At 48.3% G+C, this 21,667-nt stretch overlaps 1 protein-coding gene across 1 annotated transcript; it reads right to left on the bottom strand.

Moving 5' to 3' along the window:
• Positions 1-11,547: 11,547 nt before the first annotated feature.
• On the bottom strand, positions 11,548-19,410 carry POU4F1 (POU class 4 homeobox 1). Its single transcript, XM_080575303.1, has 2 exons — positions 18,070-19,410; positions 11,548-17,252 (listed from the first exon to the last, which is right to left on the bottom strand). Exons 1-2 carry the CDS (start codon positions 18,190-18,192, stop codon positions 16,185-16,187), a joined length of 1,191 nt encoding a protein of 396 aa, XP_080431429.1. The 5' UTR covers positions 18,193-19,410; the 3' UTR covers positions 11,548-16,184.
• Positions 19,411-21,667: the final 2,257 nt, after the last annotated feature.

The following is a 21,667-nucleotide window of genomic DNA, read 5'->3' as shown; positions in this document are numbered from 1 at the left end:
AAAAATCTTAAGATATGTTTACTTAAATATGCAAACAGGGTTAAAAAGGTGAGACACACAGCAACGTGCCTAATGTTTTCTTCACCAGACTGAGACCTATTAACAATGTTTTAGAGAATAAAAATTAGCCCAACTTCTCCCTATTATTAATATTTAATTGCATGCTAAGAGCATCATCCTCTTCAGTCTCCCATGGATGCTGAAAAGACCTTCCCTGTTACTGCTTCATATTATTATAAAACTTCTCTAACACCACCCTATGCATTTTCAAAAAAATCATGATACCCAATGTCCAATTAGCTGCTGTTGTGGCACAGTTTCTGAGCAGTTTTAATTTTTCAGAAGTGTAGTATTGCAATCCAACATATCACACAGTGCACAGCAGCTCACCACCAGGATCGCGATGACAACATGGTCAGGCACAATTATCCTATCTGCACAGCACTAAACGAAGCCACTGATCAAAACGTACTTAGTTCTATTACTAAGAACCAAAACTGCCAGCTTAGTTTTGAAGCTCTTAAAAACAAAGACTTTATTAAAGTTTCTGCTAACACATTTGCCTGCAGCTGTCAGTGACTTGTGCAAAAAAAACAGTCAGAAAAGTGGAAGCTTTGAGATGTGAGGCAGCAAATGCAAATTTAGTAAAAAAAATATTTAAAGGAATTAAATTTTTCCTAACTTTTCATTTTAGGTGAGGAGAAATATAAATTTTATATTCAACAAAAAAGACTTGGGAAAAAAAATATCAAAAATGGATCTTAATGCTGTGGTGGATTGCCATGATTGCAAACACGCCAGTCATTTAGAAGCTCCCTAAAATGATGGAAAGATGCATTTGAACCATGACTGCATTTCTTCTATTAAATACTGGACTTAGTTTAAAGAGGAGTGTGAGATAGCTCCATAGCTACAAGGCTACTTCAGCTGTCACTGTCTCTTATTCATTTACTTACATTTATTTCCCTGGCATATAAACAGTGCTCACTCTCCATCCTTAGTTCAGAATGCTAAAATCAATTGCTGTACATAAGAAGAGCATAAATATAGACTGTACAATACTCATTCCAACCACTCAAACCGTAGGCAAGGCTTTGATGCTGCACAAGCAAGGAATTCCTTTGTGCTTATAACTTTAAAAAGTATAATTAATATTCTCAAAAAAAAAAAAGTCATGTTAGCTAACAACCCCTCTTACACATTTCTGTAGAAAAGGCTTCCCCCGTTCCTATGTGGGCTGAAAAGCTTAGGTTATAAGGTTTTGTATAGAATAAATGATGTTCTATTCATGGCAGAGAAAATGAAACCATATCAGAAGGTGAATTTACGTCTAGGTTTCAGTCCTTGAACGGATCTACGAAATGCAGTGGACTGTTTTTTTCCTTGTGAGCTCTTTGGCTATGGAAGTCATACAAGGGCATGCCTCATTCCTGACAAGAGCCTGAACAATAGTTGTGGAAATCATTTCATTTAGGGCAGAGATCATGGGATAATGGATCAACAGGGCAGGAAAGTCAGGGCAGATGGAATAGTGAGCAATGCTGAAGTGACACAGGAGCCACAAGATTTTGTCTCCACTGGTCACCTCGGTATTTTAAGCTGTGTTGATATCTCATCCTTGTCCAAGGTGTTAGGGACTCCAAATGCATTTACTGCTACTCCAATATATGTATAAGAACTTTCCTTGCAGAACTTGAGGGCTTCTCTGGAGGATTCTTTGAGCGAAACTGAAGCTAGAAGTTGGGGTGCCTGCTCTTTATTAAATCTTCCCATGAGTTGCTTTCAGATCCTATCACTGGCTCTTGGCAGGTAATTTCAGCCTGTGAACAACAGAGGGAACAACTAGGCTGATCCTGCAATTTGTCCCACTTCACTGGAACAGATAGAAATTTTTATGCAAAGTAAGCTTATTTCTGCTGCTATCTTCCCTCTGCAGGACAAGAGGAAAAAATAACAATTCTACTGTGCACTTTTAAACAAGTTTTTAAAATAAAAGAACAGCTGTATCTCCCTGGGATCATTCCATCCACGGAAGCATCTACCATCACAGTTCAGTGCTATAATCAGTATATTTCTAATTTCTTATCCTTAACAGGTTATACTCCTTGAGCGACATTTCCTTCCAAAAGTCCTTTGCCTTTTATTCAGACAGTGTTATCCTGCAGAACCCCAAGGCTTCTGGGTCTCAGTCAGGCCTTAAAAGAAGGAAAATTCTTCAGACAGGTCTTGATGTGATAAATGTGGGTGTTATGTGCGACTGTCCTTTTACTGCTCTCCTCACATCTCAGTTTTCCTAATTACACTCTAGTTCTCTGAAAACTATGAATTATATAATGAGTCGAACCAAGATGTATGCTGCATGTTCCACTTCAGTTATTAGGTAGAGATATGAAAATAAAGCTAATCACGAGGAAAGAATTTTCAATTTGCCTGCCTCACGCCATCCATTTACAATGTATTCAGTTATTTTGCTTGCTTTTAATTTTAACGTTAAATGAACATTTGTTATTAAACTAGGAACAGACCCCTGAGTGAGTGACAATGTGCAGTGTAAATGAAGAATCATGTAAGGACTTAAATCTAAAAAGTAAGTTAACTGCTCAGAGAGGAATAATCTGCAAAGGCGACTATGAATACAAATATATTTAGATCACAGCTAAAAACAAATCAGGATTCACCCCTCCAAGAGTCGTGCTCTGCCTTTTCTTGTTTTAACAATACACAAGGTTTCAATCAAAATTGGTACCAAGTGAAAAACCTTCTTCACAGAGCATGAAGAAGTAGAGATTCACCTTTCTGACCACCTTCTTTCCTGTCTTCTATATATCCTCATAAAATATTTACTCTGCTTCTGAATGACCACTCTGATTATCCTCAGACTCCTTTTCAGATTCCCTGATGATGTCATGGAAATGTTAAACCCATTATGCTAAGCTAGGACCTCCATCTACTGTGACCTCTTGGCACTAGCTTCTGAGGACAGCATGATACTTTTACATAAAAGTTAGTCTTCCTTCAGGTCATCAATAGATGGGCTCATAAGATATCAGCACTTCAGTCAACGCCAATAAAATTTAAGCCAGGCCATATATATATCTACATAAAGTACGACTTCATTTTGTATTTGCAACAAAGCGATTAAAATGCCTATGAGAATGTACAATCATCTTCCATCGAAAAAGAAGCATTCGTATTATTTCATGGGTCTACCCCATAGGTAATACATGACATCCCTTTTCATTAAGCTATTAGGGAAGTGATTAGTGACTAGCACCCTGCTCTAATTATCTTTAATGTAGTGTTTCAAATTGATCATGCATAATGCAATTAGAAATCATAATTAAATTAATTTATATTGATTTAAGCCTTTATAAGTTGTTAATAACGGTGGCCCATTACATTAATTCCTACAAGCCAACATTAGTATTTTCAATATGCTGAAATATTTCACTCCCCCCACCACTACCACCACTCCTTCCCTTCTCTGCTCATGATGGAGCTCGGGGGGGGCAGCTGCCACCAGGAGCAGCCCCAGCCCTGCACAGCCTGACAGTCACCTTATTTCTCCCCCCCTCCTTCCTGAACCTGTCCCCAAAATGAAAGCATTTCCCCCCCCCCCGTGAAAGTTATATCCATTTAAACTTCTGCAGCCTGCCCCCCTTTTCGACAGGTTTACACATAAAAACTAAAAGTAGACAGGCCCCCAGGACTCCCCAGTGCATGCTTTTCCATCCCATCCTTGTCTCCCCCCTCACAATCATCAACGGGTGGCCCAGGGGCCAAAAAGGGGCTTTTATTATTTATTTATTATTTTTAAGAGAAAGATACCGGCTATACTAAAATCCCGCAACAGGAGATGTGTGGGTTTGGGGGAGGTGGGGGGCGGGGGGGGGGGGAGTGTTAACCAAGTATTTAAGAAAACAATTTATCCTCAAGTAATATTTCTTTTAAAATAAAATCGGGGTTTGCAAATCAGGATTTGATTCGAGAGGCATGAATTCTATTATATGTACAATTTAATCACGGGGTATTTAAAATAGATATTTCCATCTAAAATCCAATCAGAAATCAACACAGCACCTCGAGGCATTAAGATGATCATCTCCATTTTGCATTTGTAAACTGGTAGAAATAAATGTGGCTTGTGGATACCAAGAGGTCAAGTACGGCTGCTCAAATATTTTTCTTACAAAATGACGGATTTATTAGACAAATAAGTAGCCCGGCTGATGCAAAACCCCCAGTGATTGAATTTTGACGTTGAGTCAACAACAACTCGAACTACATCAGTGCTCCAAGATTTAGTTATGATGGTAGAGATTACTGAACAAATAGGAGGCAGAAATGAATACAGATTTCCTAGGATCTGCCCCTGGCACCCTCTTCTTGACATTCCCCTCCATATGCTATCCCTATTCACACTGTATTCTAATTAAAGGACCGGGCTATGTCTTCTAATTTTACAAGAACTTTTAAATAATTAGTCTGGTGTGTGTTAAAAAGGAAAGCTTCAGACATAAGGGGATTTCGGTCCCTTTAGGACGTCTCCCCGGCTTTGCAGTTATCACGGTCCTTTCCAGGAGGAAGGGGGTAAAACTCCTCTGACTTGATTGCAGGCAGATATGAACTCTGATCAAACTGCCGTCTGCAAACACAGGCATCCCCGGCTCATTTCCAGCCCGTTCAAAGAGGGTGGTTTGTAGGGTGGAGTTTTTTTTTTTGGTTTGGGGTTTTATTTTTATTTGGGATTTCTTGCCAGATGATTTATTTATTTATTTATTTATTTATTTATTTATTTATTTATTTATTTATTTATTTGTCCTCTCCCCAGAGGAAGGGATCAGAGGGTCCAGCATATCAGGGAAAATCTCTCCCAAAGCCCCAGAGCGCCTCTGACACAACGCTGGGCTGCAGCCTGCGCAGCCTCGCCGGCGGAATTGTTCCCCCTGAACCTGCCCCTTCCCTCCCTCCCCCGCTTCTCCCCTTCCCCACCGCACAGGTGTAGCAGCTCGCAGACTTCCCCGGGATGAGCGATGCGAGCCGGCAGGGATCTGGGCATGTGCTGGAAAGGCGACGTGAGCCGTGGGAAGGCGATGTTATTCTTGCTTCATTTCTCCAGCGCTCTGGAGCGTTACTTTTACTTGCTAATCACGAAGGGGCGCTTAAATAATTGACAGTACGTTTAAGCATAAAGCAGGCCGTTTCTAATCTTTTCAGGGGAAAAGGGACTAATCTGCACCTGCTGTGAGAGCCCTTTTTTTATTTATTCTGTATATTACTTCCACTCCAAGCTGGACCTGATGGCTCCAATTACAGTTGAGCCTTGCGGTCTCCATACCCTCCCTTTCCCAGTCCCTTTCTCTGCTCCCCTCTTCTCCACAGGTATAAAACTTCTCCTTCATGGAGAGGGAGTGGAGGCATCTTGCCAGACACCGTTTAGCTGAGACTATAATTATTTTATTTAAGAGAAGCTCCCCAGAATTCCCAGGCTCTCCAAATCTGCCTACTTTCTGTTGCACTGCATGTATATTCGTAGGAAAGGGAAACACGCTGCCTGCCCCGATCTGGGTTGTAATTTAATAGGGGAGATCTCGAGAGCAGGATTTTAACGCAGATTCCCTTCCATTGAGCACTCGGGAAGAAATTGTTTAATAAACCTTTATTCCATTGCCTATTTTCCCTGCCGAGTTTTTTACGCTGGGTAGAGCCTTCTCAGAGGATTGCCAAAGTTAATTCCAGATTTATTTTTCTGTAACCTACTTAGGATGCAAAAAAAAAAAAAAAATCCTGTCAAATTAAAGTGAGTCCTCCTGTCTTGCCTGCTCCCAGCAAATAACTTGCAGCACCTAATAAATCCAGATGGAGTTCCTCATATAGCCCGGTGCAGAAATAATTATTGTCCTGGCTTGTTTCATGTCAGAGGCCTCTTCGGCTCATCTGTCATGAAACCAATTTCACTTTATTTACATCCATTTGCTAGTTTAATTACTGTGCTGATGAATAGCCTGAAGGAATTAAGTTACGAGTCTTTGGAAACCTAAAACGACAGATATATGGGATACCTTTTAAATAGAGGAAGAAAATGATGGGTGGTGTGTGCACCAAAATTTAAAGGTAATAAGAGCCTTTCCCTAGGTGGAAATGCAGCATCAGCTGACGCTCAGCGCGTGCATTTACTTCTGTCTTGATGCAAAGTATTGCTTAGAAAGGCGTTCATATTTTTTTGCCGGTTAAAAGGCAATCTGTGTTAAAGAAAACGTTCCGGGTGCAAGGTTTAGATCTGAGCACGGATGCACTCATTATTTTTCCATCCGCCGAAAGGGGAAAAAAGGTCAGCAAATTAGTCTGTTTTAAAGACTGACTCCAGCATTGGCTATTCAACGCGCGATACAACCCGAAACTGTCTCAAACCCTTCTTCACTCTAACTTGCCTCCCTGCCATCCCCTGCACCATCAGGGGGAATTTTGGCAAGGGAGACGGTCTTGTGCGTTTTATGGAGACCTACAAAAAAGCAGACTTTCTCCGTGCTTTCCGTGTCCCTGGACTAGCCCACGTCCTTTTCTTTCCCCCGGGCGCTTTTCCACCATTTCCAGCCCATCCGTGTGTGCAGCCTGGCCTGGAGAGCGGGGCTGGCACGGCGGGATCCGCCCGATCCACTGCTCGATCCCCCCGAGGGGATCCTGCTGGTGCACCCCGGCGGTCCCATCCTTGCCATCCTCCACCCCACAGCGACTCGTCTCACCCCCCCGTCGCACTTTTTTTTTTTTTTTTTTTTTTTTTTAAGGATAATCTGGAACGGCAAAACTTCACGCCGCATTATTTCCGAGGGAAAGACCGGTCGGTTTAATGTCCCTCTTCCCGCATCACGGAAGAAAAGCCAAAAATTGCGCGGTCCTAAAGTTACTCTGAGGGTAATGATTGCGGCGTGTCACCTATAGATGACCACCGGGGTCTAGGAGGAGCCCGTGTGAGCATGTTCACGCTGACCCCTACGACACCCCCAACATCCTCCAGGCAGGGAGCAGGGAGCAGCCCCGGGAGCACCTGCACCTCCTGGGGCGCAAACCCTCGCCTTGGACTCATCGGAGCATTTTTATTCGCCTGAACCGCAGAAATTTAGGAGGTCCCGTTCTTAGGGCAGCGTCAAAAAGCCCGAAAAGCTCCTGCACACGGGGGCTTTGACACCGCTCGTCCTGCGCAGGCTTCTCCTTCCCCTGCTCCCGGCACTTTTGGGGGGTCCGGGACTTTTGGGGGTCCCGCGGGCTCGGTCCCCCCGGAGCAAAGCTCCGGTACAAGAAGTGGTGATGTCCTGCGAGGGGGTGACAGGCCACAGGAGAAGGGGGACAGGGACGGTCCGAGCTCCGGCTGCCAGCCTGCCCCGTGCAGGGGGGGGGATGCTCAGCTCGCCAGCTGAAGCACCCTGCAAGGGAGGAGGCTGCAGATGGAGGGGAGGACCGGCACCCCATTTTTGCAGCAGAAGTTGAGCAGCACTTTACAACTAAATCCTCTGCAGGGGGAAAAGAGACACAACCCACCACACACACACCACACACCCCCTCAAATCTTTCTGTCGGCTGGCTTGAGCTGGTTACACGGGGCTATAAAAGAGCGGATCAGAAGAGAATTACAGCTGCGTGGTCGAGGTGCTTTGGCTCTTTGCATCCCGGAGAAATGAAAGGAGAGCGTACGCGGCAAAATGGGGAGGGGTATTGAAAGCTCCCCCCTCGTTTCCCTCTCCCTCTCCCCCCTCTACCCCTTTGATTAATAGATCCATGTGGCTAACGGCCTGACATATGGCGTGCGCAGCAGCTTGAGATGGCACCTCGGGCGTACCCCAGGGCCATTAACACAGCAGAGCCGCCCCGGAGCCCACCGCCCACCGCCCCGAGCAGGGTTTTTGGAAACCGGAGGCTTTAGGGGGACAGAGCTGAGCGGCTGGCAGAAGAAGGTGACGAGAGAGACAGCAGAAGCAATCCATAAAACAGAGGGTTCATGTTTTTGGGGGGTCTTCCCCCCACCTAGGAAAAAAATAAAAGCCACGTTGCTATAAATAAAACCTTATAAATAAAACGCACAAATCGCATTGAAAGGAAATCACTCGCATTTAGCATGCAGAGCAGAAAAGGCAGCTTTCTGCAAAAGTTAGGAAACTCTTCTCTGCAAGGGGATGGCACCTGGCACAGAGGGAGTGAAGCCAGCCCCTGGCTTGTTCTTTGGAGAGGGGATTGTAATGCACGATGCGGTGGCTGGGAATGAGGCGAAACATAAGGTTTATTTAATCCGTTTCAAGGGTTTTGACAGAAACATAAATCACTCCCTGCACTTTGCCTTTTAGTCTCCCGTAGATAACTGCCCTAGCTCTTTTGAACTTTGTTCTGGCTGTTTTGTTCGGAAATAAATGTTAACACTAGATTAAACGTTTCAGGTAGCTTCATCTTCTGATTTCATGAAAATAGTGTTAATAAGGAGCTTTGATGTTGTTTTACTTTCAGACTGTATGCCTTAAGGCAGAAAAACGCATAAAGGTAGCTGGGAAAGTAAATTGCCAGAAGGGAAGAGCACCCTCGCTTTCAAAATCCTGTAAGTACTCCTCTAAGCTACATCAAACCGATCCTATGCAGAGCAGCAAGAACTGGGTTAAGATTCCCTCGCTTTTGCCACCATCTCCCTTTCCAGTGCACACCCGAGGATGTGCGCGCCTGCGGTTTTGTGCGTGCACCCCGGTCTCACCGTCTCACCAGTGGTTAATGGAAGGGAAGGTGATGGGGGAAAATAAAAAAGGCTCATCGCCTTTTCTTTTCTTTCCTTTTTTTTTTTTTTCCCTCCCAATAAGAATATAAAACCCCGTGGGGAAGAGATTCCCAGGGCTTTGCGGTGAGGAGTAAAGCCGAGGCAATGTCAGCAGAGAGCTGCAGACTTCCACCACGCCGAAGCAGCCCAGAACAAAAGTTTGGCACGGTGCACATTTGGGGTCTTGCTAGCTGTGCTGCCAGGAGCTTCCCTCTATTCTTTCGGGAGCCCAGCGCATCAGCATGGCAGGTCCTTGCACACAAATCAATACATTTTGCATAACGCGAGCCTCTCCCGCACGCCGGCTCTGCCTCGCCCTCTCTCTCCCTCTATTTTGTTTGCTTCCCGTAGGCGGCTGGGCTTGCTGCAAGGGGCATTTCTGTAAGAAATTAGCGCTGAAGACGCGCAGTCTCCCAAGAAAGCCGAGGCTGGTGCTGGTCGCTGCTTCCTCGGGTGGGCGATGTGGCAGGCGCCCAGCACGCAGCCTTTTGAAGCTTTTTTCCCAGCCCGCGGTTCGGTTTCAGACAGACCCAGCTCTCTCCAGCCTCGCCTCTTTCCCCCCTCTCTCCCCTCGCTCTTTCTGCTCCTCGTACAGCAGCGCTTTAATAAAGTCACATAAGTGATTGAAATTAACATAAATCATTATTAGTTATTAGGATTTGCTCTAAATTACTCCGTGAATATAACACCAAACCCCATCTGCCACTCCTGCTCTAGCAGCAATAGATTGCAGATAAAATAAATGTCCTTACCCCATTAGAATGTTCCTGTCTCTGTAGCCAAAAGCCAAACAAAAGCAATAAATACAGAGCTTTTTTCTCTCCACTATTCAGCTGTGACTGTTTTCATCAGCTCTTCCTCTAGAAAAGCTCGATAGCTGCCTGAAAATATTGCATTTTATATCACCAAAGGGCGATTAATATTGCATTAACTGTATTTAACATTTTTTAAGCGCGAGTAATCTGAAATGAGTAAGTTTCTGTTACTAAATACAGGGGATGTCAGAGCTGGTGAAAACAGCTTAAAATATCTGTATAAACAGATTATTTGTTTCATACTTTGTATTTTTATAATGTTATGGTATAGTGTGCTCTGTTTGAAGTAGAAGAAGCCATGCTAATGGTCTGTTTAAAGTATTCTGACACTGTCTGGAGACATCCAAGTCTCTGCCTTCATTAAATGTTTATTGTCAACACTTCAGTGAAAAAAAGTCTTGTGTAAGTGAATTTCCACTGCTGGATGCTGTCAACACTTTGTTTTATTCTGATCCGCGTGTACAAAAGTTTGTATACATTATGCTGAAGTGAAGAGAGGCAGAGATTTAGCGAGCTATAATTAGTTACCAAACAAACTTTTGGTAGTAATTCTGTTTACCTAATGACCGTAATCAAGGACTAGGTTATGGATATCGGCGCCTCGTCTTCTTTCCACGCAGCCACGTACAAAGACGTGCTCATGTTGACACGCTATCCTCTCGTCAAGGAGCATCTTTTGCAAATAAAAAGAGGACGGAATGAAAAAAAATAATAAATAAATTGCAACAAAATAAAAAAAAACCTCCGCTTTCACAGGTATTAGCTTTGGCTTATACTTTTAACTCGCTTTCTTTTACCCGGCCGAGGGATGTGGGGCTGCTGGCAGCCCAAAATGCCCTGGCTGCAGCCGCTGCTCGGTGCCGCAGCCTTGGCGGCCGGGAGGGGCCGGTGGCTGAGCGACCGGGGGACTCGACGGAGCACATCGGGGCCAAGTCACAATTTCCCCGCAACGTGGCAGCGTGGGGTTTTTAGTTTTGATATAAAGCCTTTTGAACGCTTCAGTCCTCAGAGCTTCTTATGAGATCAGGTTTTTTTTAAGTGACCCCCCCCCCCCCCCATCTCTTTTCCCAATATGTATTTTTAAAAAGAAGCGTGTAAGAACTTTTTATTTTATTATTTTTTTTTTTCCTCCCAGAGCTCGGGATGCTTTGGCAGACTTAGGCGAGCAGGCCGAAGGAGTTAAAGCTCAGTTCAAAGGCGTACGAATGCTTCCCCAGAGGGAAAACCCAGAGAGCAATTTGGGACCGGCAAGCTCCCGCCCCGCCGCAGCAGCCGCTGGGGCCGGCTAGAAGCTGTGCCTGCAGCCTGCAGGAGGAAGGGCAGGGGTGGAGAAGCAGAGGAGCAAAGTGCACAGCAATGTGCAGAGGCCAGCGTGCCCTGCCTGTCCCCAGCCCGCATTTGTTCTCCTGGGGACAGGGCTTAGGCAGCTTTCTGTGGCTGCTGCTCTCTTTGCTTCTTCGAAGATTTATATGCGAGATCCTATTTTAAATGAAGTTTTGAGCCTTGGATTTTGTCCGTCCGTCCATCCACCCGTCCATCCATCCATCCACCCATTCATCCATCCCTCTACCCCTCCATTCATCTATCTATCCATCCACCCATCCATCCAGCCCTCTACCTTTCCATCCTTCCATCCACCTATCCACCCATCCACCCACCCACCCACCCACCCATCCATCCATCCATCCACCCACCTACCCCTCTACTCTTCGTTCCATCCACCCACACATCCATGCACACATCCCTCTACCCTTCCATCCCTCCATCCCTCCATGCCTCCCTCCCTCTCTCCACGCACCTACCCACCCACCCACCCACCCATCCATCCATCCATCCATCCATCCATCCATCCATCCATCCATCCATCCATCCATTCATCCATTCATCCATCCACTCCTCCACCGTTTGACCACGATGCAAAGAGGTCTGTTTGTAGTTCTACCACCCCGGTCCCATCCCCACTGCAGCTGACCTATATATATATATTCACCCACTGCCAGGCCTGCTTCTCTCCCGCACCGAGCCTCCTTCAGGTGCTGAGGGGGGTTGCAAAGGAGGAAAAAAAATGTTTCCCAAAAGCGGAAGGGGAAGAAGGAAGAAGGGGAAGCTGGAGGGGGGGTGGTGGTGGTGGTGTCTTGCAGCATGCCTCCCATCAAGCTGTCTTGACAACAATTACTAAAGTTTTTAATTAGCCTCTTGTTATAATTCATTTTATTAATTTTCCAAATCTCAGGCCATGAATTATTAACGGCGGCTGTGTAATTGTGTTTGCAGCAACCCTTCCTTCCGCGCCGCACGTGATGGAAGCGGCGCTGCAGCACCGCCGCTCTGCCGGCGTGGGGCCGGGCTGGGGAAGGAAGGGGCCGAGGCGGCAGCCAGCGAGCTCTAATATTTTATCAACTCTTAAATAACATAATTACTGATAATAATCTGCCTGTCTCGCAGGTGGAAACAGGTTCCCATGCGGATTGGAGTTCTGCTGCCTGATCTGTTAAAATCAATTAGGCTTTTCTCCTCTTCGGAGTCAGCAGGTAAATACAATAAAGCCTTAAAAAATAGCACCGGCTCAAAAGCAAGCCATAAATAACCGGGGGAGGGGTTAAACCGTTTGGGAAACGCCAGAGCACCGCGAGGCAGCCTGGCGCTTTGTGCCCCGTTACCTGCGGACGGACCCGGAGGGCAGGGGGCGGCCGGGCAGCGGGGCGCCGCCGACCCCAAACCCTGCCCTGGAGCCCTTTGGCTGGCCCAGCCCGGCCCAAGAGAGTGTGAACAGCACCGGCGAGCACGAACCAAGGCGGCTACCGCTAGCCCGCTGGCGACCGCCCAAGCCCCGTTGGAAGCCGCTGGAGCGCAGGGACTGGGACCCGGGGGCTCGGGGGGCTCACCCGGGGGCGGCATTTCCTGTTTCCTTTTTCCTTTTTTTTCCTCTTTCCTTTTTCCTCTTTCCTTTTTCCTCTTCCCTTTTCCTTCCCTTTTCCTTCCCTTTCATTTTTTTTTTCCTAGGGAGCAAAAGTTTTAGCACTCCTTCTGTGCATCCTTACAAACACGAATATACACGCTTTTCTTTTATTTTTCAGTTTTATTTCCTGAGATACTTTTAGCGAGGCATTTATTAAAAACACCTCATGAGTATTTCGTGTATTTTTTTTTAACGAAATATTCAGATTTATCCGAAGGAAAGCGGAACGTTCCGGTTTTGCACAGTTTCCTACCATAAAAAAATAGGAAACCCTGCAAAGCTTTTATTTTCATGATCTGGTTTATTAACGTATTGTTTTTTCTCTGTACTAGATAAGGATTGTACTGATTACAAAACAAACTCCTTAACTTTTCAATACATACATTGCCCATTATGTATAACACAAATGTGTTTTCGCTTGTAACATTTTAATCGTCTGGGGCAGATGGAAAGAAAAAAAAAAAACAACGTTGGTAATTATTTTTATTTGTTCATTCCTGACTCTCCAAAAATGATATCCGGTAATACTTTTCTATAAAATAATATTTTTACAAATGCATTTATTAAAAATTCTGATGACATTTCAAGTTAGTAACAACAGAAACAAGTCAATTTCCGGTGGACGAGATCTATGTTTTTAAAAATACCTTTAGTGCTTATTTTTCAACATCAACAGTTGTTTAAAATCACAGCTTTTTGAACGTATTATTCTTTCTGAACATCACGTGTCTTGATTCACAGATTTACCGGCGAAATCAAAAAGATTTGGCTAAAATATGTCTACAGAAGAAATAATCCCAGCTATTAAGTAACTTTTTACATTTGGCATCTGATCTAGTCACAGGTCATCAGAAAATAGAAAGAGGTTCTTTGATCACTTGAAGCAGTAGGTGGCATCCTATACGTTCCTAATGAACAATGGCATTTACAACATAAGGAGAGATCAGTTTAGGATTTTCATATTTATTAACCCAAAATAAAAATAAAGTATTTTGTTACATAATTAAGTGCAATTAGGCCAGTCAGAACAACATATAAACCTGAAACCACCCAAGCTTTTCTTCTTTATACATATTTTGTAGGTGCATAATCCTTTCCAGTAAACTGAAAAGAAATACTTCAGAAGTCCTTCTTAAAATTTTACTTTGATTTATATTCTGCAGTTATAGAATAAACTTCAAGAAACACACGCAGCTAATATATAGTTAATTTTATTCAGAGCACCGATTTTCACATAAGAGCTATCTCAAAGTAATGATTTCTGGATTTAGCAGAAAAATACATCTCTCACTATTTTCTTTTTGGTAGAATTAGTCCTATCGGCTAACGGCTCTACTTTGAATTTACCAGCCGTGTCTCAGAAATATTATTATTTTTTTAAATGCACCCAATAATAATAACTATTCTGTTTTCACGTTTGATTTATTTGTAAGTATGCTGGGACGCATCTCCCTGTTGTATTTTGGCGTACAGAAATATTTCTGATAGAAATAAAAGTAATATAGTAAAGACACAACCAAGGAGAAAGCTCAGCAAACATACATGGACAGGTAGATTATTCAGTGAGACATTTCAGGATCCACACGTGGTTGCAGTTTGTAACCTTTTTTTTTTTTTCTTTGTGCATTAAAGAAAATATTTACAATCGTCTTTCTTCTCTCTTTTTTTTTTCTTCCTTTTTTTTTTTTTAACCTCTTTTAAATCTAAATACAAGAACGTGACAAGAATGTTTGTGTTTTCGGTGAAAACAGGCAGTTAAACTGTGAAATTACACCATCCACAAAAGATTCTACCAGAAGCTAGTCTATTTAGTGCTCAGTTTCAAAATGCATAGAATGTTTGCGCTGCAAACAATGATACACAAAATAATAATAATAATATTAATAATAATAATAAAATAAATAGTTAAATAAATAAATAATATCGAGACTTTATCACGGATCTTTCTATGCTTTTTTTCTTCCTTGTCTTTTTTAGGTCATGCATAATTTCAGTCTATTGTTTGTTTTGATTTAGACGGGAGGGTATTTTCCTTTCACAGATTCCGCCTTACTTAAAAGCATTAACAGTCATTCCGTAACAGCCGGACCCTGCAATGGCTTCTGCACCTAGCTGACGTTTCACACAAGGAGCTCTGACCTTTTTCTTTCTTTTTTTCTTATTTATTTCCCCCCCTCCCGGATCCGCGAGACACCCTGCCTAGCAGTACCAGCACCGTTATTGCGGAATAGCATCGCTGCCGAGCCGAGAGGCTGGGATAGTGCAAACGGACCCCCCCACCCCCACCCCCGAAAAAGCCAGCAGCCCCCACCAAAGGTGTATTATTTCCACCAGACGACTTCCGAGCCCCTTCTCGTTGCCATTGAGCCAAATGTCATTTCAGCCCCTGCCTCCTCGCACCGGCGGCTGCGGTCGCTTCCCGGCTGAAATAACCCCCAGCCCTCGGGGGGGGAGCCGGGCCGGGACCTTGCTCACGAACCCCAAATCCAGCGTTTTTTTGCGGGTGCCGGGGGGCACGAGCCCTGCCGGAGCTCTCTGCACCTCCTCTCGGGGTTAGGGGGAGCGGAGGGAGCATCCCCGCTGGGGCAGGGGTGGGAACGCCAACCCCGCAGAGACAAAGGGGCTCGGAAGTAACTTCTGGGGGTACGGCGGCAGCAGCGGGGAGCAAAGGGGCTGCTCCCGAGCGGCTGCGCCCCGGGTGCCCCGCACCGAGGGGCAGGCACGGATCCGGCCCCTGCCCCAAGTGCCGGCCCCAGCCCGGCTCCCTCCGCTACCCCGGCGCAGACAAGACCCATCGCCAAAGCCTCGCGGAAAACAGCACTCGAGGAAAAATAAATAAATAAACAAAAGCAAAATCACAAAACCAACCAAAAGAAAAAAAATATAAACCAACGCCAAACAACCAGAACCAAAGACGAAAGCCGCCCCCAAACCGAGCAACCCCACAGCCCCCACCGCCGTCCTCCTTTACCGAGCGAAGGGAAAAGAAAGAAAACTCTTAAGAAAGGAAAAGCAACGCAAAGAGACCCAAAGCAAAACAAACGTAGTAGCATCGTCACCGACAGTTTTCGCCTTCGGGTTTGTTGTTCGGATTTTTTTGTTTTCCTTTGAAAGTTGTGACTTAGGTTGGTCGGTTTGTGGCTGTTGCTGTCACGGTATTTATTGGTGTGTGTGTCTGTGTGGTTACGCTCTAAGTTGCTCTTTCTCCCACTTTCTGCCGGAGGAGGGGGGGGTCCGGGGGAGGGGGGGGGGAAAAGGGGGAGAGGGGGATGGGGCTGCAGAAGTGACCCCCGCGGCTTCCTAGAGCATTTTCACCTCCTCCCTCCTCCTGCTTCTCGGTGGTGTCCCGGCGTCTTTGCGTTTTAATAATTGAGAGCGGCTCCCCCCGCATCCCACCCCCCCGCCCCTTCCCCCCCCCTCCCCGCACCCCCTCTCTTCGAGTACTTCGCGTTTATTTCTACATCGTCCCTCGGTCCCCGGCAGCTTCCCATGGCCTCGCGGGGGACAGCGGCGGTCCCCGCCTGTCCCCCCCCCAAAAAAAACCCACGGTCCCTCTCCCCGCAGCCGGAGCCACCCCTCCCGGCCCCCTCCCCTCTTTTTTTTTTTTTTTCTTTTTTTTTTAGTAGGTGGCGGAAAACTTCATCCGTTTCTGCTTCTGTCTCTGGTTGCAAAACCAAACCCGCACCACGTTCTTTTTGAGGTCCAATTTCTCGGCGATGGCGGCGATCTTCTCGGAGGAGGGCCGGGGCTGGACGGCGAAGTAAGCCTCCAGGGAGCGCTTCTCCGGGGCGGCGATGGAAGTCCGCTTGCGCTTCTTCTCGCCCCCGTTGAAGAGCTCGGGCTTGTTCATTTTTTCCCGCTGGGCGCCCTCGGCCTCCTCCAGCCAGGCCTGCAGGATGGGCTTGAGGGCGATCATGTTGTTGTGGGACAGGGTGAGCGACTCGAAGCGGCAGATGGTGCTCTGGCTGAGCGAGCCCACGCCCGGGATCTTCAGGTTGGCCAGCGCCGAGCCCACGTCGGCCTGGGTCACCCCCAGCTTGATGCGGCGCTGCTTGAAGCGCTCGGCGAAGGCCTCCAGCTCCCGCGGGTCCGTGTCCGAGTCGCAGATGGAGGCCAAGCCGGCCGCCCCCACCACGGCCGCCGCCGAGGCCACCTGCCCCGCCGCGCCGTGGTGCGCGGCCACCAGCCCCGGGTGCGGCAGCCCCGACGGCATGTTCATGGCGGCCGGGTGCGAGAGGTGGCCCAGGCCGTGCATGTGCGGGTGCGGGTGGGCCGACGACGAGATGAGGCCCCCGCCGCCCCCGCCGCCGCCGCCGCCGCCGCCGCCGCCTCCCCCGCCGCCGCCGCCGGCCCCGCCGCCGCCGCCGCCCGCCCCGTCGTGGCCGCCGCCGCCGCCGGCTCCGCCGCCCCCCCCGGCGGGCATGAGGGCCAGGGCCGGGGAGGTGATGTGGTCGAGGAGGTCGCCGGGCTCCAGCGCCTGGTGGTGGTGGTGGTGGTGGTGGTGGTGGTGGTGCGCCAGGGGCACGGTGGAGGTGGAGGTGCAGGGCACGCTGTTCATGGTGTGGTAGGTGGCGTCGGGCTTGAAGGGGTGGCTCTTGCCCTGCGACACGGCGATGTCGACGGCGGCCAGAGCCTCGGCCCGCGCCAGCAGGGTCTCATCGAGGCTGGCGAAGATATTGCTCTGCAGCTGCAAAGGGACACAAAACAGAGCGGGGTGCGGGGAGGGCGCCGCGGGGCACACGGGGGGCGACCGGCGGCCGGGGGACGGGGGAGGACGGGGGGGAGCCCCCGAAGGGAGAGGGGGGCGAGGGAGTTCGAGGGGACCGAGCGGGGAGCCGGGGTCGGCATGCGGAGGGTGGGGAGGGGGCGAGCGAGCGGGGGGCAGCGCGGGGAAGGGGCAGGGGAGGGGAGAGGGACGGGAGAGGGACGGGGGACGGCAACGAGAGGGAGCGAAGGAGAAAAAGAAGAAGACAAGGGTCGGCCGGGGGAGGATCCGGAAAAAAAAAAAAGAGAGGAGCGAAGGGGACAAATGAAAAGGAAAAAAGGAGGAAAGAAGAAAAAGAAAGGGGGGAAAAGAAGAAGAAGAAGAGGAGGGAGGAGAAGAAACAGATCTGTAACTCTCAGCTGGGGAATTATGTCAAACACAAGAGCACATAAAGCGCATTCCTTTTCAGAGGCCGAGTCATAAAAATTAATACAGAAAGTGGATGAAGTCGGAGACTCGTGTGAACACCGCTTTCAAAAAAGATCACAGGCGCTCAGATGATTGCAGAGGAAGACATGAAAAAAACATTAAGCGCCGCTTGTCAAAATGTGCCTCGCAGCGGTTTTTTTATTAATGCACATACACATACATGCAGTGTACAGGAAAGAGAGAGAGAGAGGGAGAGAGAGAAAGAGTGCGTGCATGCATAACAGAGAAAGAAAGAAAGAAAGAAAGAAAGAACAGAACAAGAAGGAGGAAAAGAGAAGGAAGAAGAGGGCTGCAGCTGCCTGTCCCTTACCGGTGGAGTTGGTAGACATGCTCTTCTTATTGCTTCCGAGCTGGAGTGTAGAGAGGGGTATTTGTGCTCCGGTAGGGTGGGATGCATGGCAAAATGCGGCTGCTTGCTGTTCATGGACATCATCTTGAAGGCTTGGCATGTAAATCCACAAACACTCCTCAAGTCGGGGCAAAAGTGCTCTCGGGGCGCTCTCCTCCCGACGGGGCTCGGGGAGGGGGGGGGAAGCCGACGACGGCGGCGGAGGCGGCGGCGGCGGTGGTGGCGGCGGCTCCGGGGACCCTGCCCCCTCGGCCGCCTCTGCCGGGGTGGCCGGGGCCGGGGCTGGGGTGGGCTCCCTGCGGCCCCCGCCTCTCCTCACTCCGCTGCCTGCCGCTGCCCGGCGCCGGGCGCGCTGCGCTGCGCTCTGCGCGCACCTGAGCCCCGCATCCCGTGGCTACAGCCGGGCGGGCTCTCGCGAGAGCGCGGCGGCTCCGGCTTTGACAGGCATCAGCTGTCTCCCCCCCTTCCTCCTCCTCCTCCTCCTCCTTCCCCTCCTCCTCCTCCTCCTCCTCCTCTTTTCCCTCCCGCCGCCCCCCGCTCCCTGCCTCCCCGCGCCTTGTTGCATCCCCCGCAGCGCTCGCACCCTTCGCAGCGGCGGCACCTGTGGCTGCCAGGAGGCGCTGAGCGGGGCGCTGCGCGGAGGACTTGCTGCTTCCCAGGCTTGCACCTGGAGAAGGGTCCCGGTGACGGGCACGGCTTTGAGGAGGCCGGTGGTGCCCGCACGGCTTCGTGTCCCCCTCCCCGTGTAGCTGTTGTGTCGGGCTCCGCTTGCGGCGGCCTCTCGGCCCGCCAGGAGCCTGCTGCACGGGGAGCGCTGCTCAGGGGAGGCGGTGCGTGCCTGTCTGTCTGCTCGCTGCTCCCCTGCGAGCCCCTGCTCCTGCACCGTGGGAAAACCAAGTTGCCAAACCAAAACGGCGTGATCTGAAGAGGAAAGCAGTCACAGACAGATTCTTTCTTTTTCCTTCTTTCTTTCCTTCTTTCTTTCCTTCTTTTTCTTTCTTTCTTTCTTTCTTTCTTTCTTTCTTTCTTTCTTTCTTTCTTTCTTTCTTTCTTTCTTTCTTTCTTTCTTTCTTTCTTTCTTTCTTTCTTTCTTTCTTTCTTTCTTTCTTTCTTTCTCTCTCTCTCTCTCTCTCTCTCTCTCTCTCTCTTTTTCCTTCCTTCCTTCCTTCCTTCCTTCCTTCCTTCCTTCCTTCCTTCCTTCCTTCCTTCCTTCCTTCCTTCCTTCCTTCCTTCCTTCCTTCCTTCCTTCCTTCCTTCCTTCCTTCCTTCCTTCCTTCCTTCCTTCCTTCCTTCCTTCCTTCCTTCCCTCTCTCTTCCTCTTTCACCCCCCCCCCCCCTTCTCTCTTGCTAAGGGGGAAACTCTAGATGCAAGAAACAAGTCGATTCCTACTTGCAAAGTTTCAGCCTGAAAAGAAGAAAAGTAGTCTGAGAAAAAAACTTTCTTTCTCTCTTTCTCTCTTTCTCTCTTTCTCTCTTTCTTTCTTTCTCTCTTTCTCTCTTTCTCTCTTTCTCTCTTTCTCTCTTTCTCTCTCTCTCTTTCTCTCTTTCTCTCTTTCTCACTCTCTCCCTTTCTCTATTTCTCTTTTTTCTCTTTTTTTCTCCTTTCTCTCTCTTTCTCTCTTTCTTTTTCTCTTTCTCTCCTCTCCTTTCTCTCTCTCTCTCTGTGTTTCATTCTTCGAGCACTTTCCCGTTTGACTGAAACGGTCCTGGAGAGCGACAGTAGAGCCAACAACCCACTCTTCCATTTCCAAGTGACATTTGGGGCTACCGCCCTGTTTTAGAGCAGATTCTTTTTATCCTTTCAGCCGCCTTACGGTTTTGTGAAAGCTCGGAGCCCAAACCCCGGGGAGCGATGCGGGGAGGGCCCCGTCCCCCGGGGCAGGTGGAGCCGCCGGGGACTGCGGCGGCCCCGGGGGGCTCCGGATGGCTCCTGCCGGCCTCCCCCTGGGCGTGTGGGCGGCCGAGAGGGCGAGCACGAGTCGAGCCCGCATAAACCCTTCCCCAGCTCCCCGGCCAGCCCGAGAGGAAGCAGGGAACGAGTGCCAATTACTTGGGCGAGAGGGAGCCAGGTCTCCATCCATTACCGCCTCCCCTGGGACGCCTGCATGCAGCTCGCCTCGGAGAGGGGCACCGGAGGCAGAGACACCGCTCCTGGGCTCCCCTTATTTACCGAAACCATTGCAGCAGGGCAGCCAAGTAACACCTCATGTGGATTTCTTTCTTCATTTCTTCTTTTTCCCTTTTTTTTCCTTCTTTTTTAAAGTCGTGACTTATTCCAGCTATTTCTAAGCTACCGTACCTTGCAAAGAGAAAGTCTCCTGGGGAAGGGGAGGGGAGGAAGAGGAAGGCGGGAGGCACCACCACCTTTCGCCAAGTTGCTGGGAAGCGCCCAGCTCCCGAATAATAATGATAATTATAAAAAAAAAAAAAAAAAGGGGCCGAGCAGCCCGTCCTTTCGCTGGCATGCAGCACCCGCAGGAACTGCGGCGCTGGGGAAAGGGACCCCCAAAACCCGAGGGGGTCGGGGCGGCGTCCCCCGGGGGCTTCCCGCTGCCACAGGCTGCGCTGGGAAGTTTTGGGAACTTTTGGACTTTTTGTCTGCGGTGCGGCGAGGAGGAGGCAGAGGCCATGGAGGGGGAGAGGTATTATTATTATCATTATTATTATTAATTTCATAATCTTCACTATAATTATTATTTTCCCTCCAGATAGCGCTCGCTCTGCCCGGCTCGTCGCTTTCCAAGCCCTAGAGCAAAAACTTCCCTTCGCAGTCCCTGGGACATTTCCCGACCATGATTTCGGGAGCGGGAAGCGCAAAGGCCGGGAGCGCTGCCCCCCTTTGCCGCCCCTCCCCTGCTCTTATGGCCCAAGATGCTCGGTACTGGAGGCATAGATCTGCGTGTAATGCATCCACTTGTCTCCCGCAGTTTTCTCCGGCTTCCAACGCAAGGAATAGGCAGATTTCCTTAATTGACTGAACTGCCTATCTCGAGAAAGTAATAAAGTAACCCCTTATTCCCACAGTGAAACGATTTATAAATTAATTACTGTAACCCATTGTATTTGATTTCTCTTTTTAGGATTCCCCAAAGATGAATATACTAAAGCCTGGGATATTAAGTATTAACGTCTGATCAGAGTTTGCTATACAACCTGACTTTTAAAAAAGAAGTCAATGTGGAGTTTATAGAACCACTCACTGTAAACCTCCTGGATATTTTTATTCCACCAAACATTAGCTTTGCATTTTTTACAGTCGCGGTATTTGTCCTACCCCGAGTGTCAGTGAGAGCACCGAGAGAAAACCTACAGTACATGTGTTATTTGGTGAAGTTCACGGAAAGTCAATATCCCATTTAGTGTAAAAGCTATTTTCCCTTTAGATGATAAAAATCAACCTTCTGAAGGAAAAAAAAAATAACCCTTTGGGTGAATGCACAAAAAGTATTTCCATGTCCTAATGAGGACTTTCCTTACATCAGCAAAGACCTGCTAATTACTGATGTACAAGCTGCAATAATTGCTTTTGCAGCCAAAGTGTATAGTGTTGTCATATTAA

The sequence above is a fragment of the Anser brachyrhynchus genome, assembly GCF_964034855.1.
Source record: "Anser brachyrhynchus genome assembly, chromosome: 1".
NCBI lineage: Eukaryota > Metazoa > Chordata > Aves > Anseriformes > Anatidae > Anser > Anser brachyrhynchus.
The sequence above is the reverse complement of the archived record's forward strand: the minus strand, read 5'-3'. Positions and strand labels throughout refer to the sequence as shown.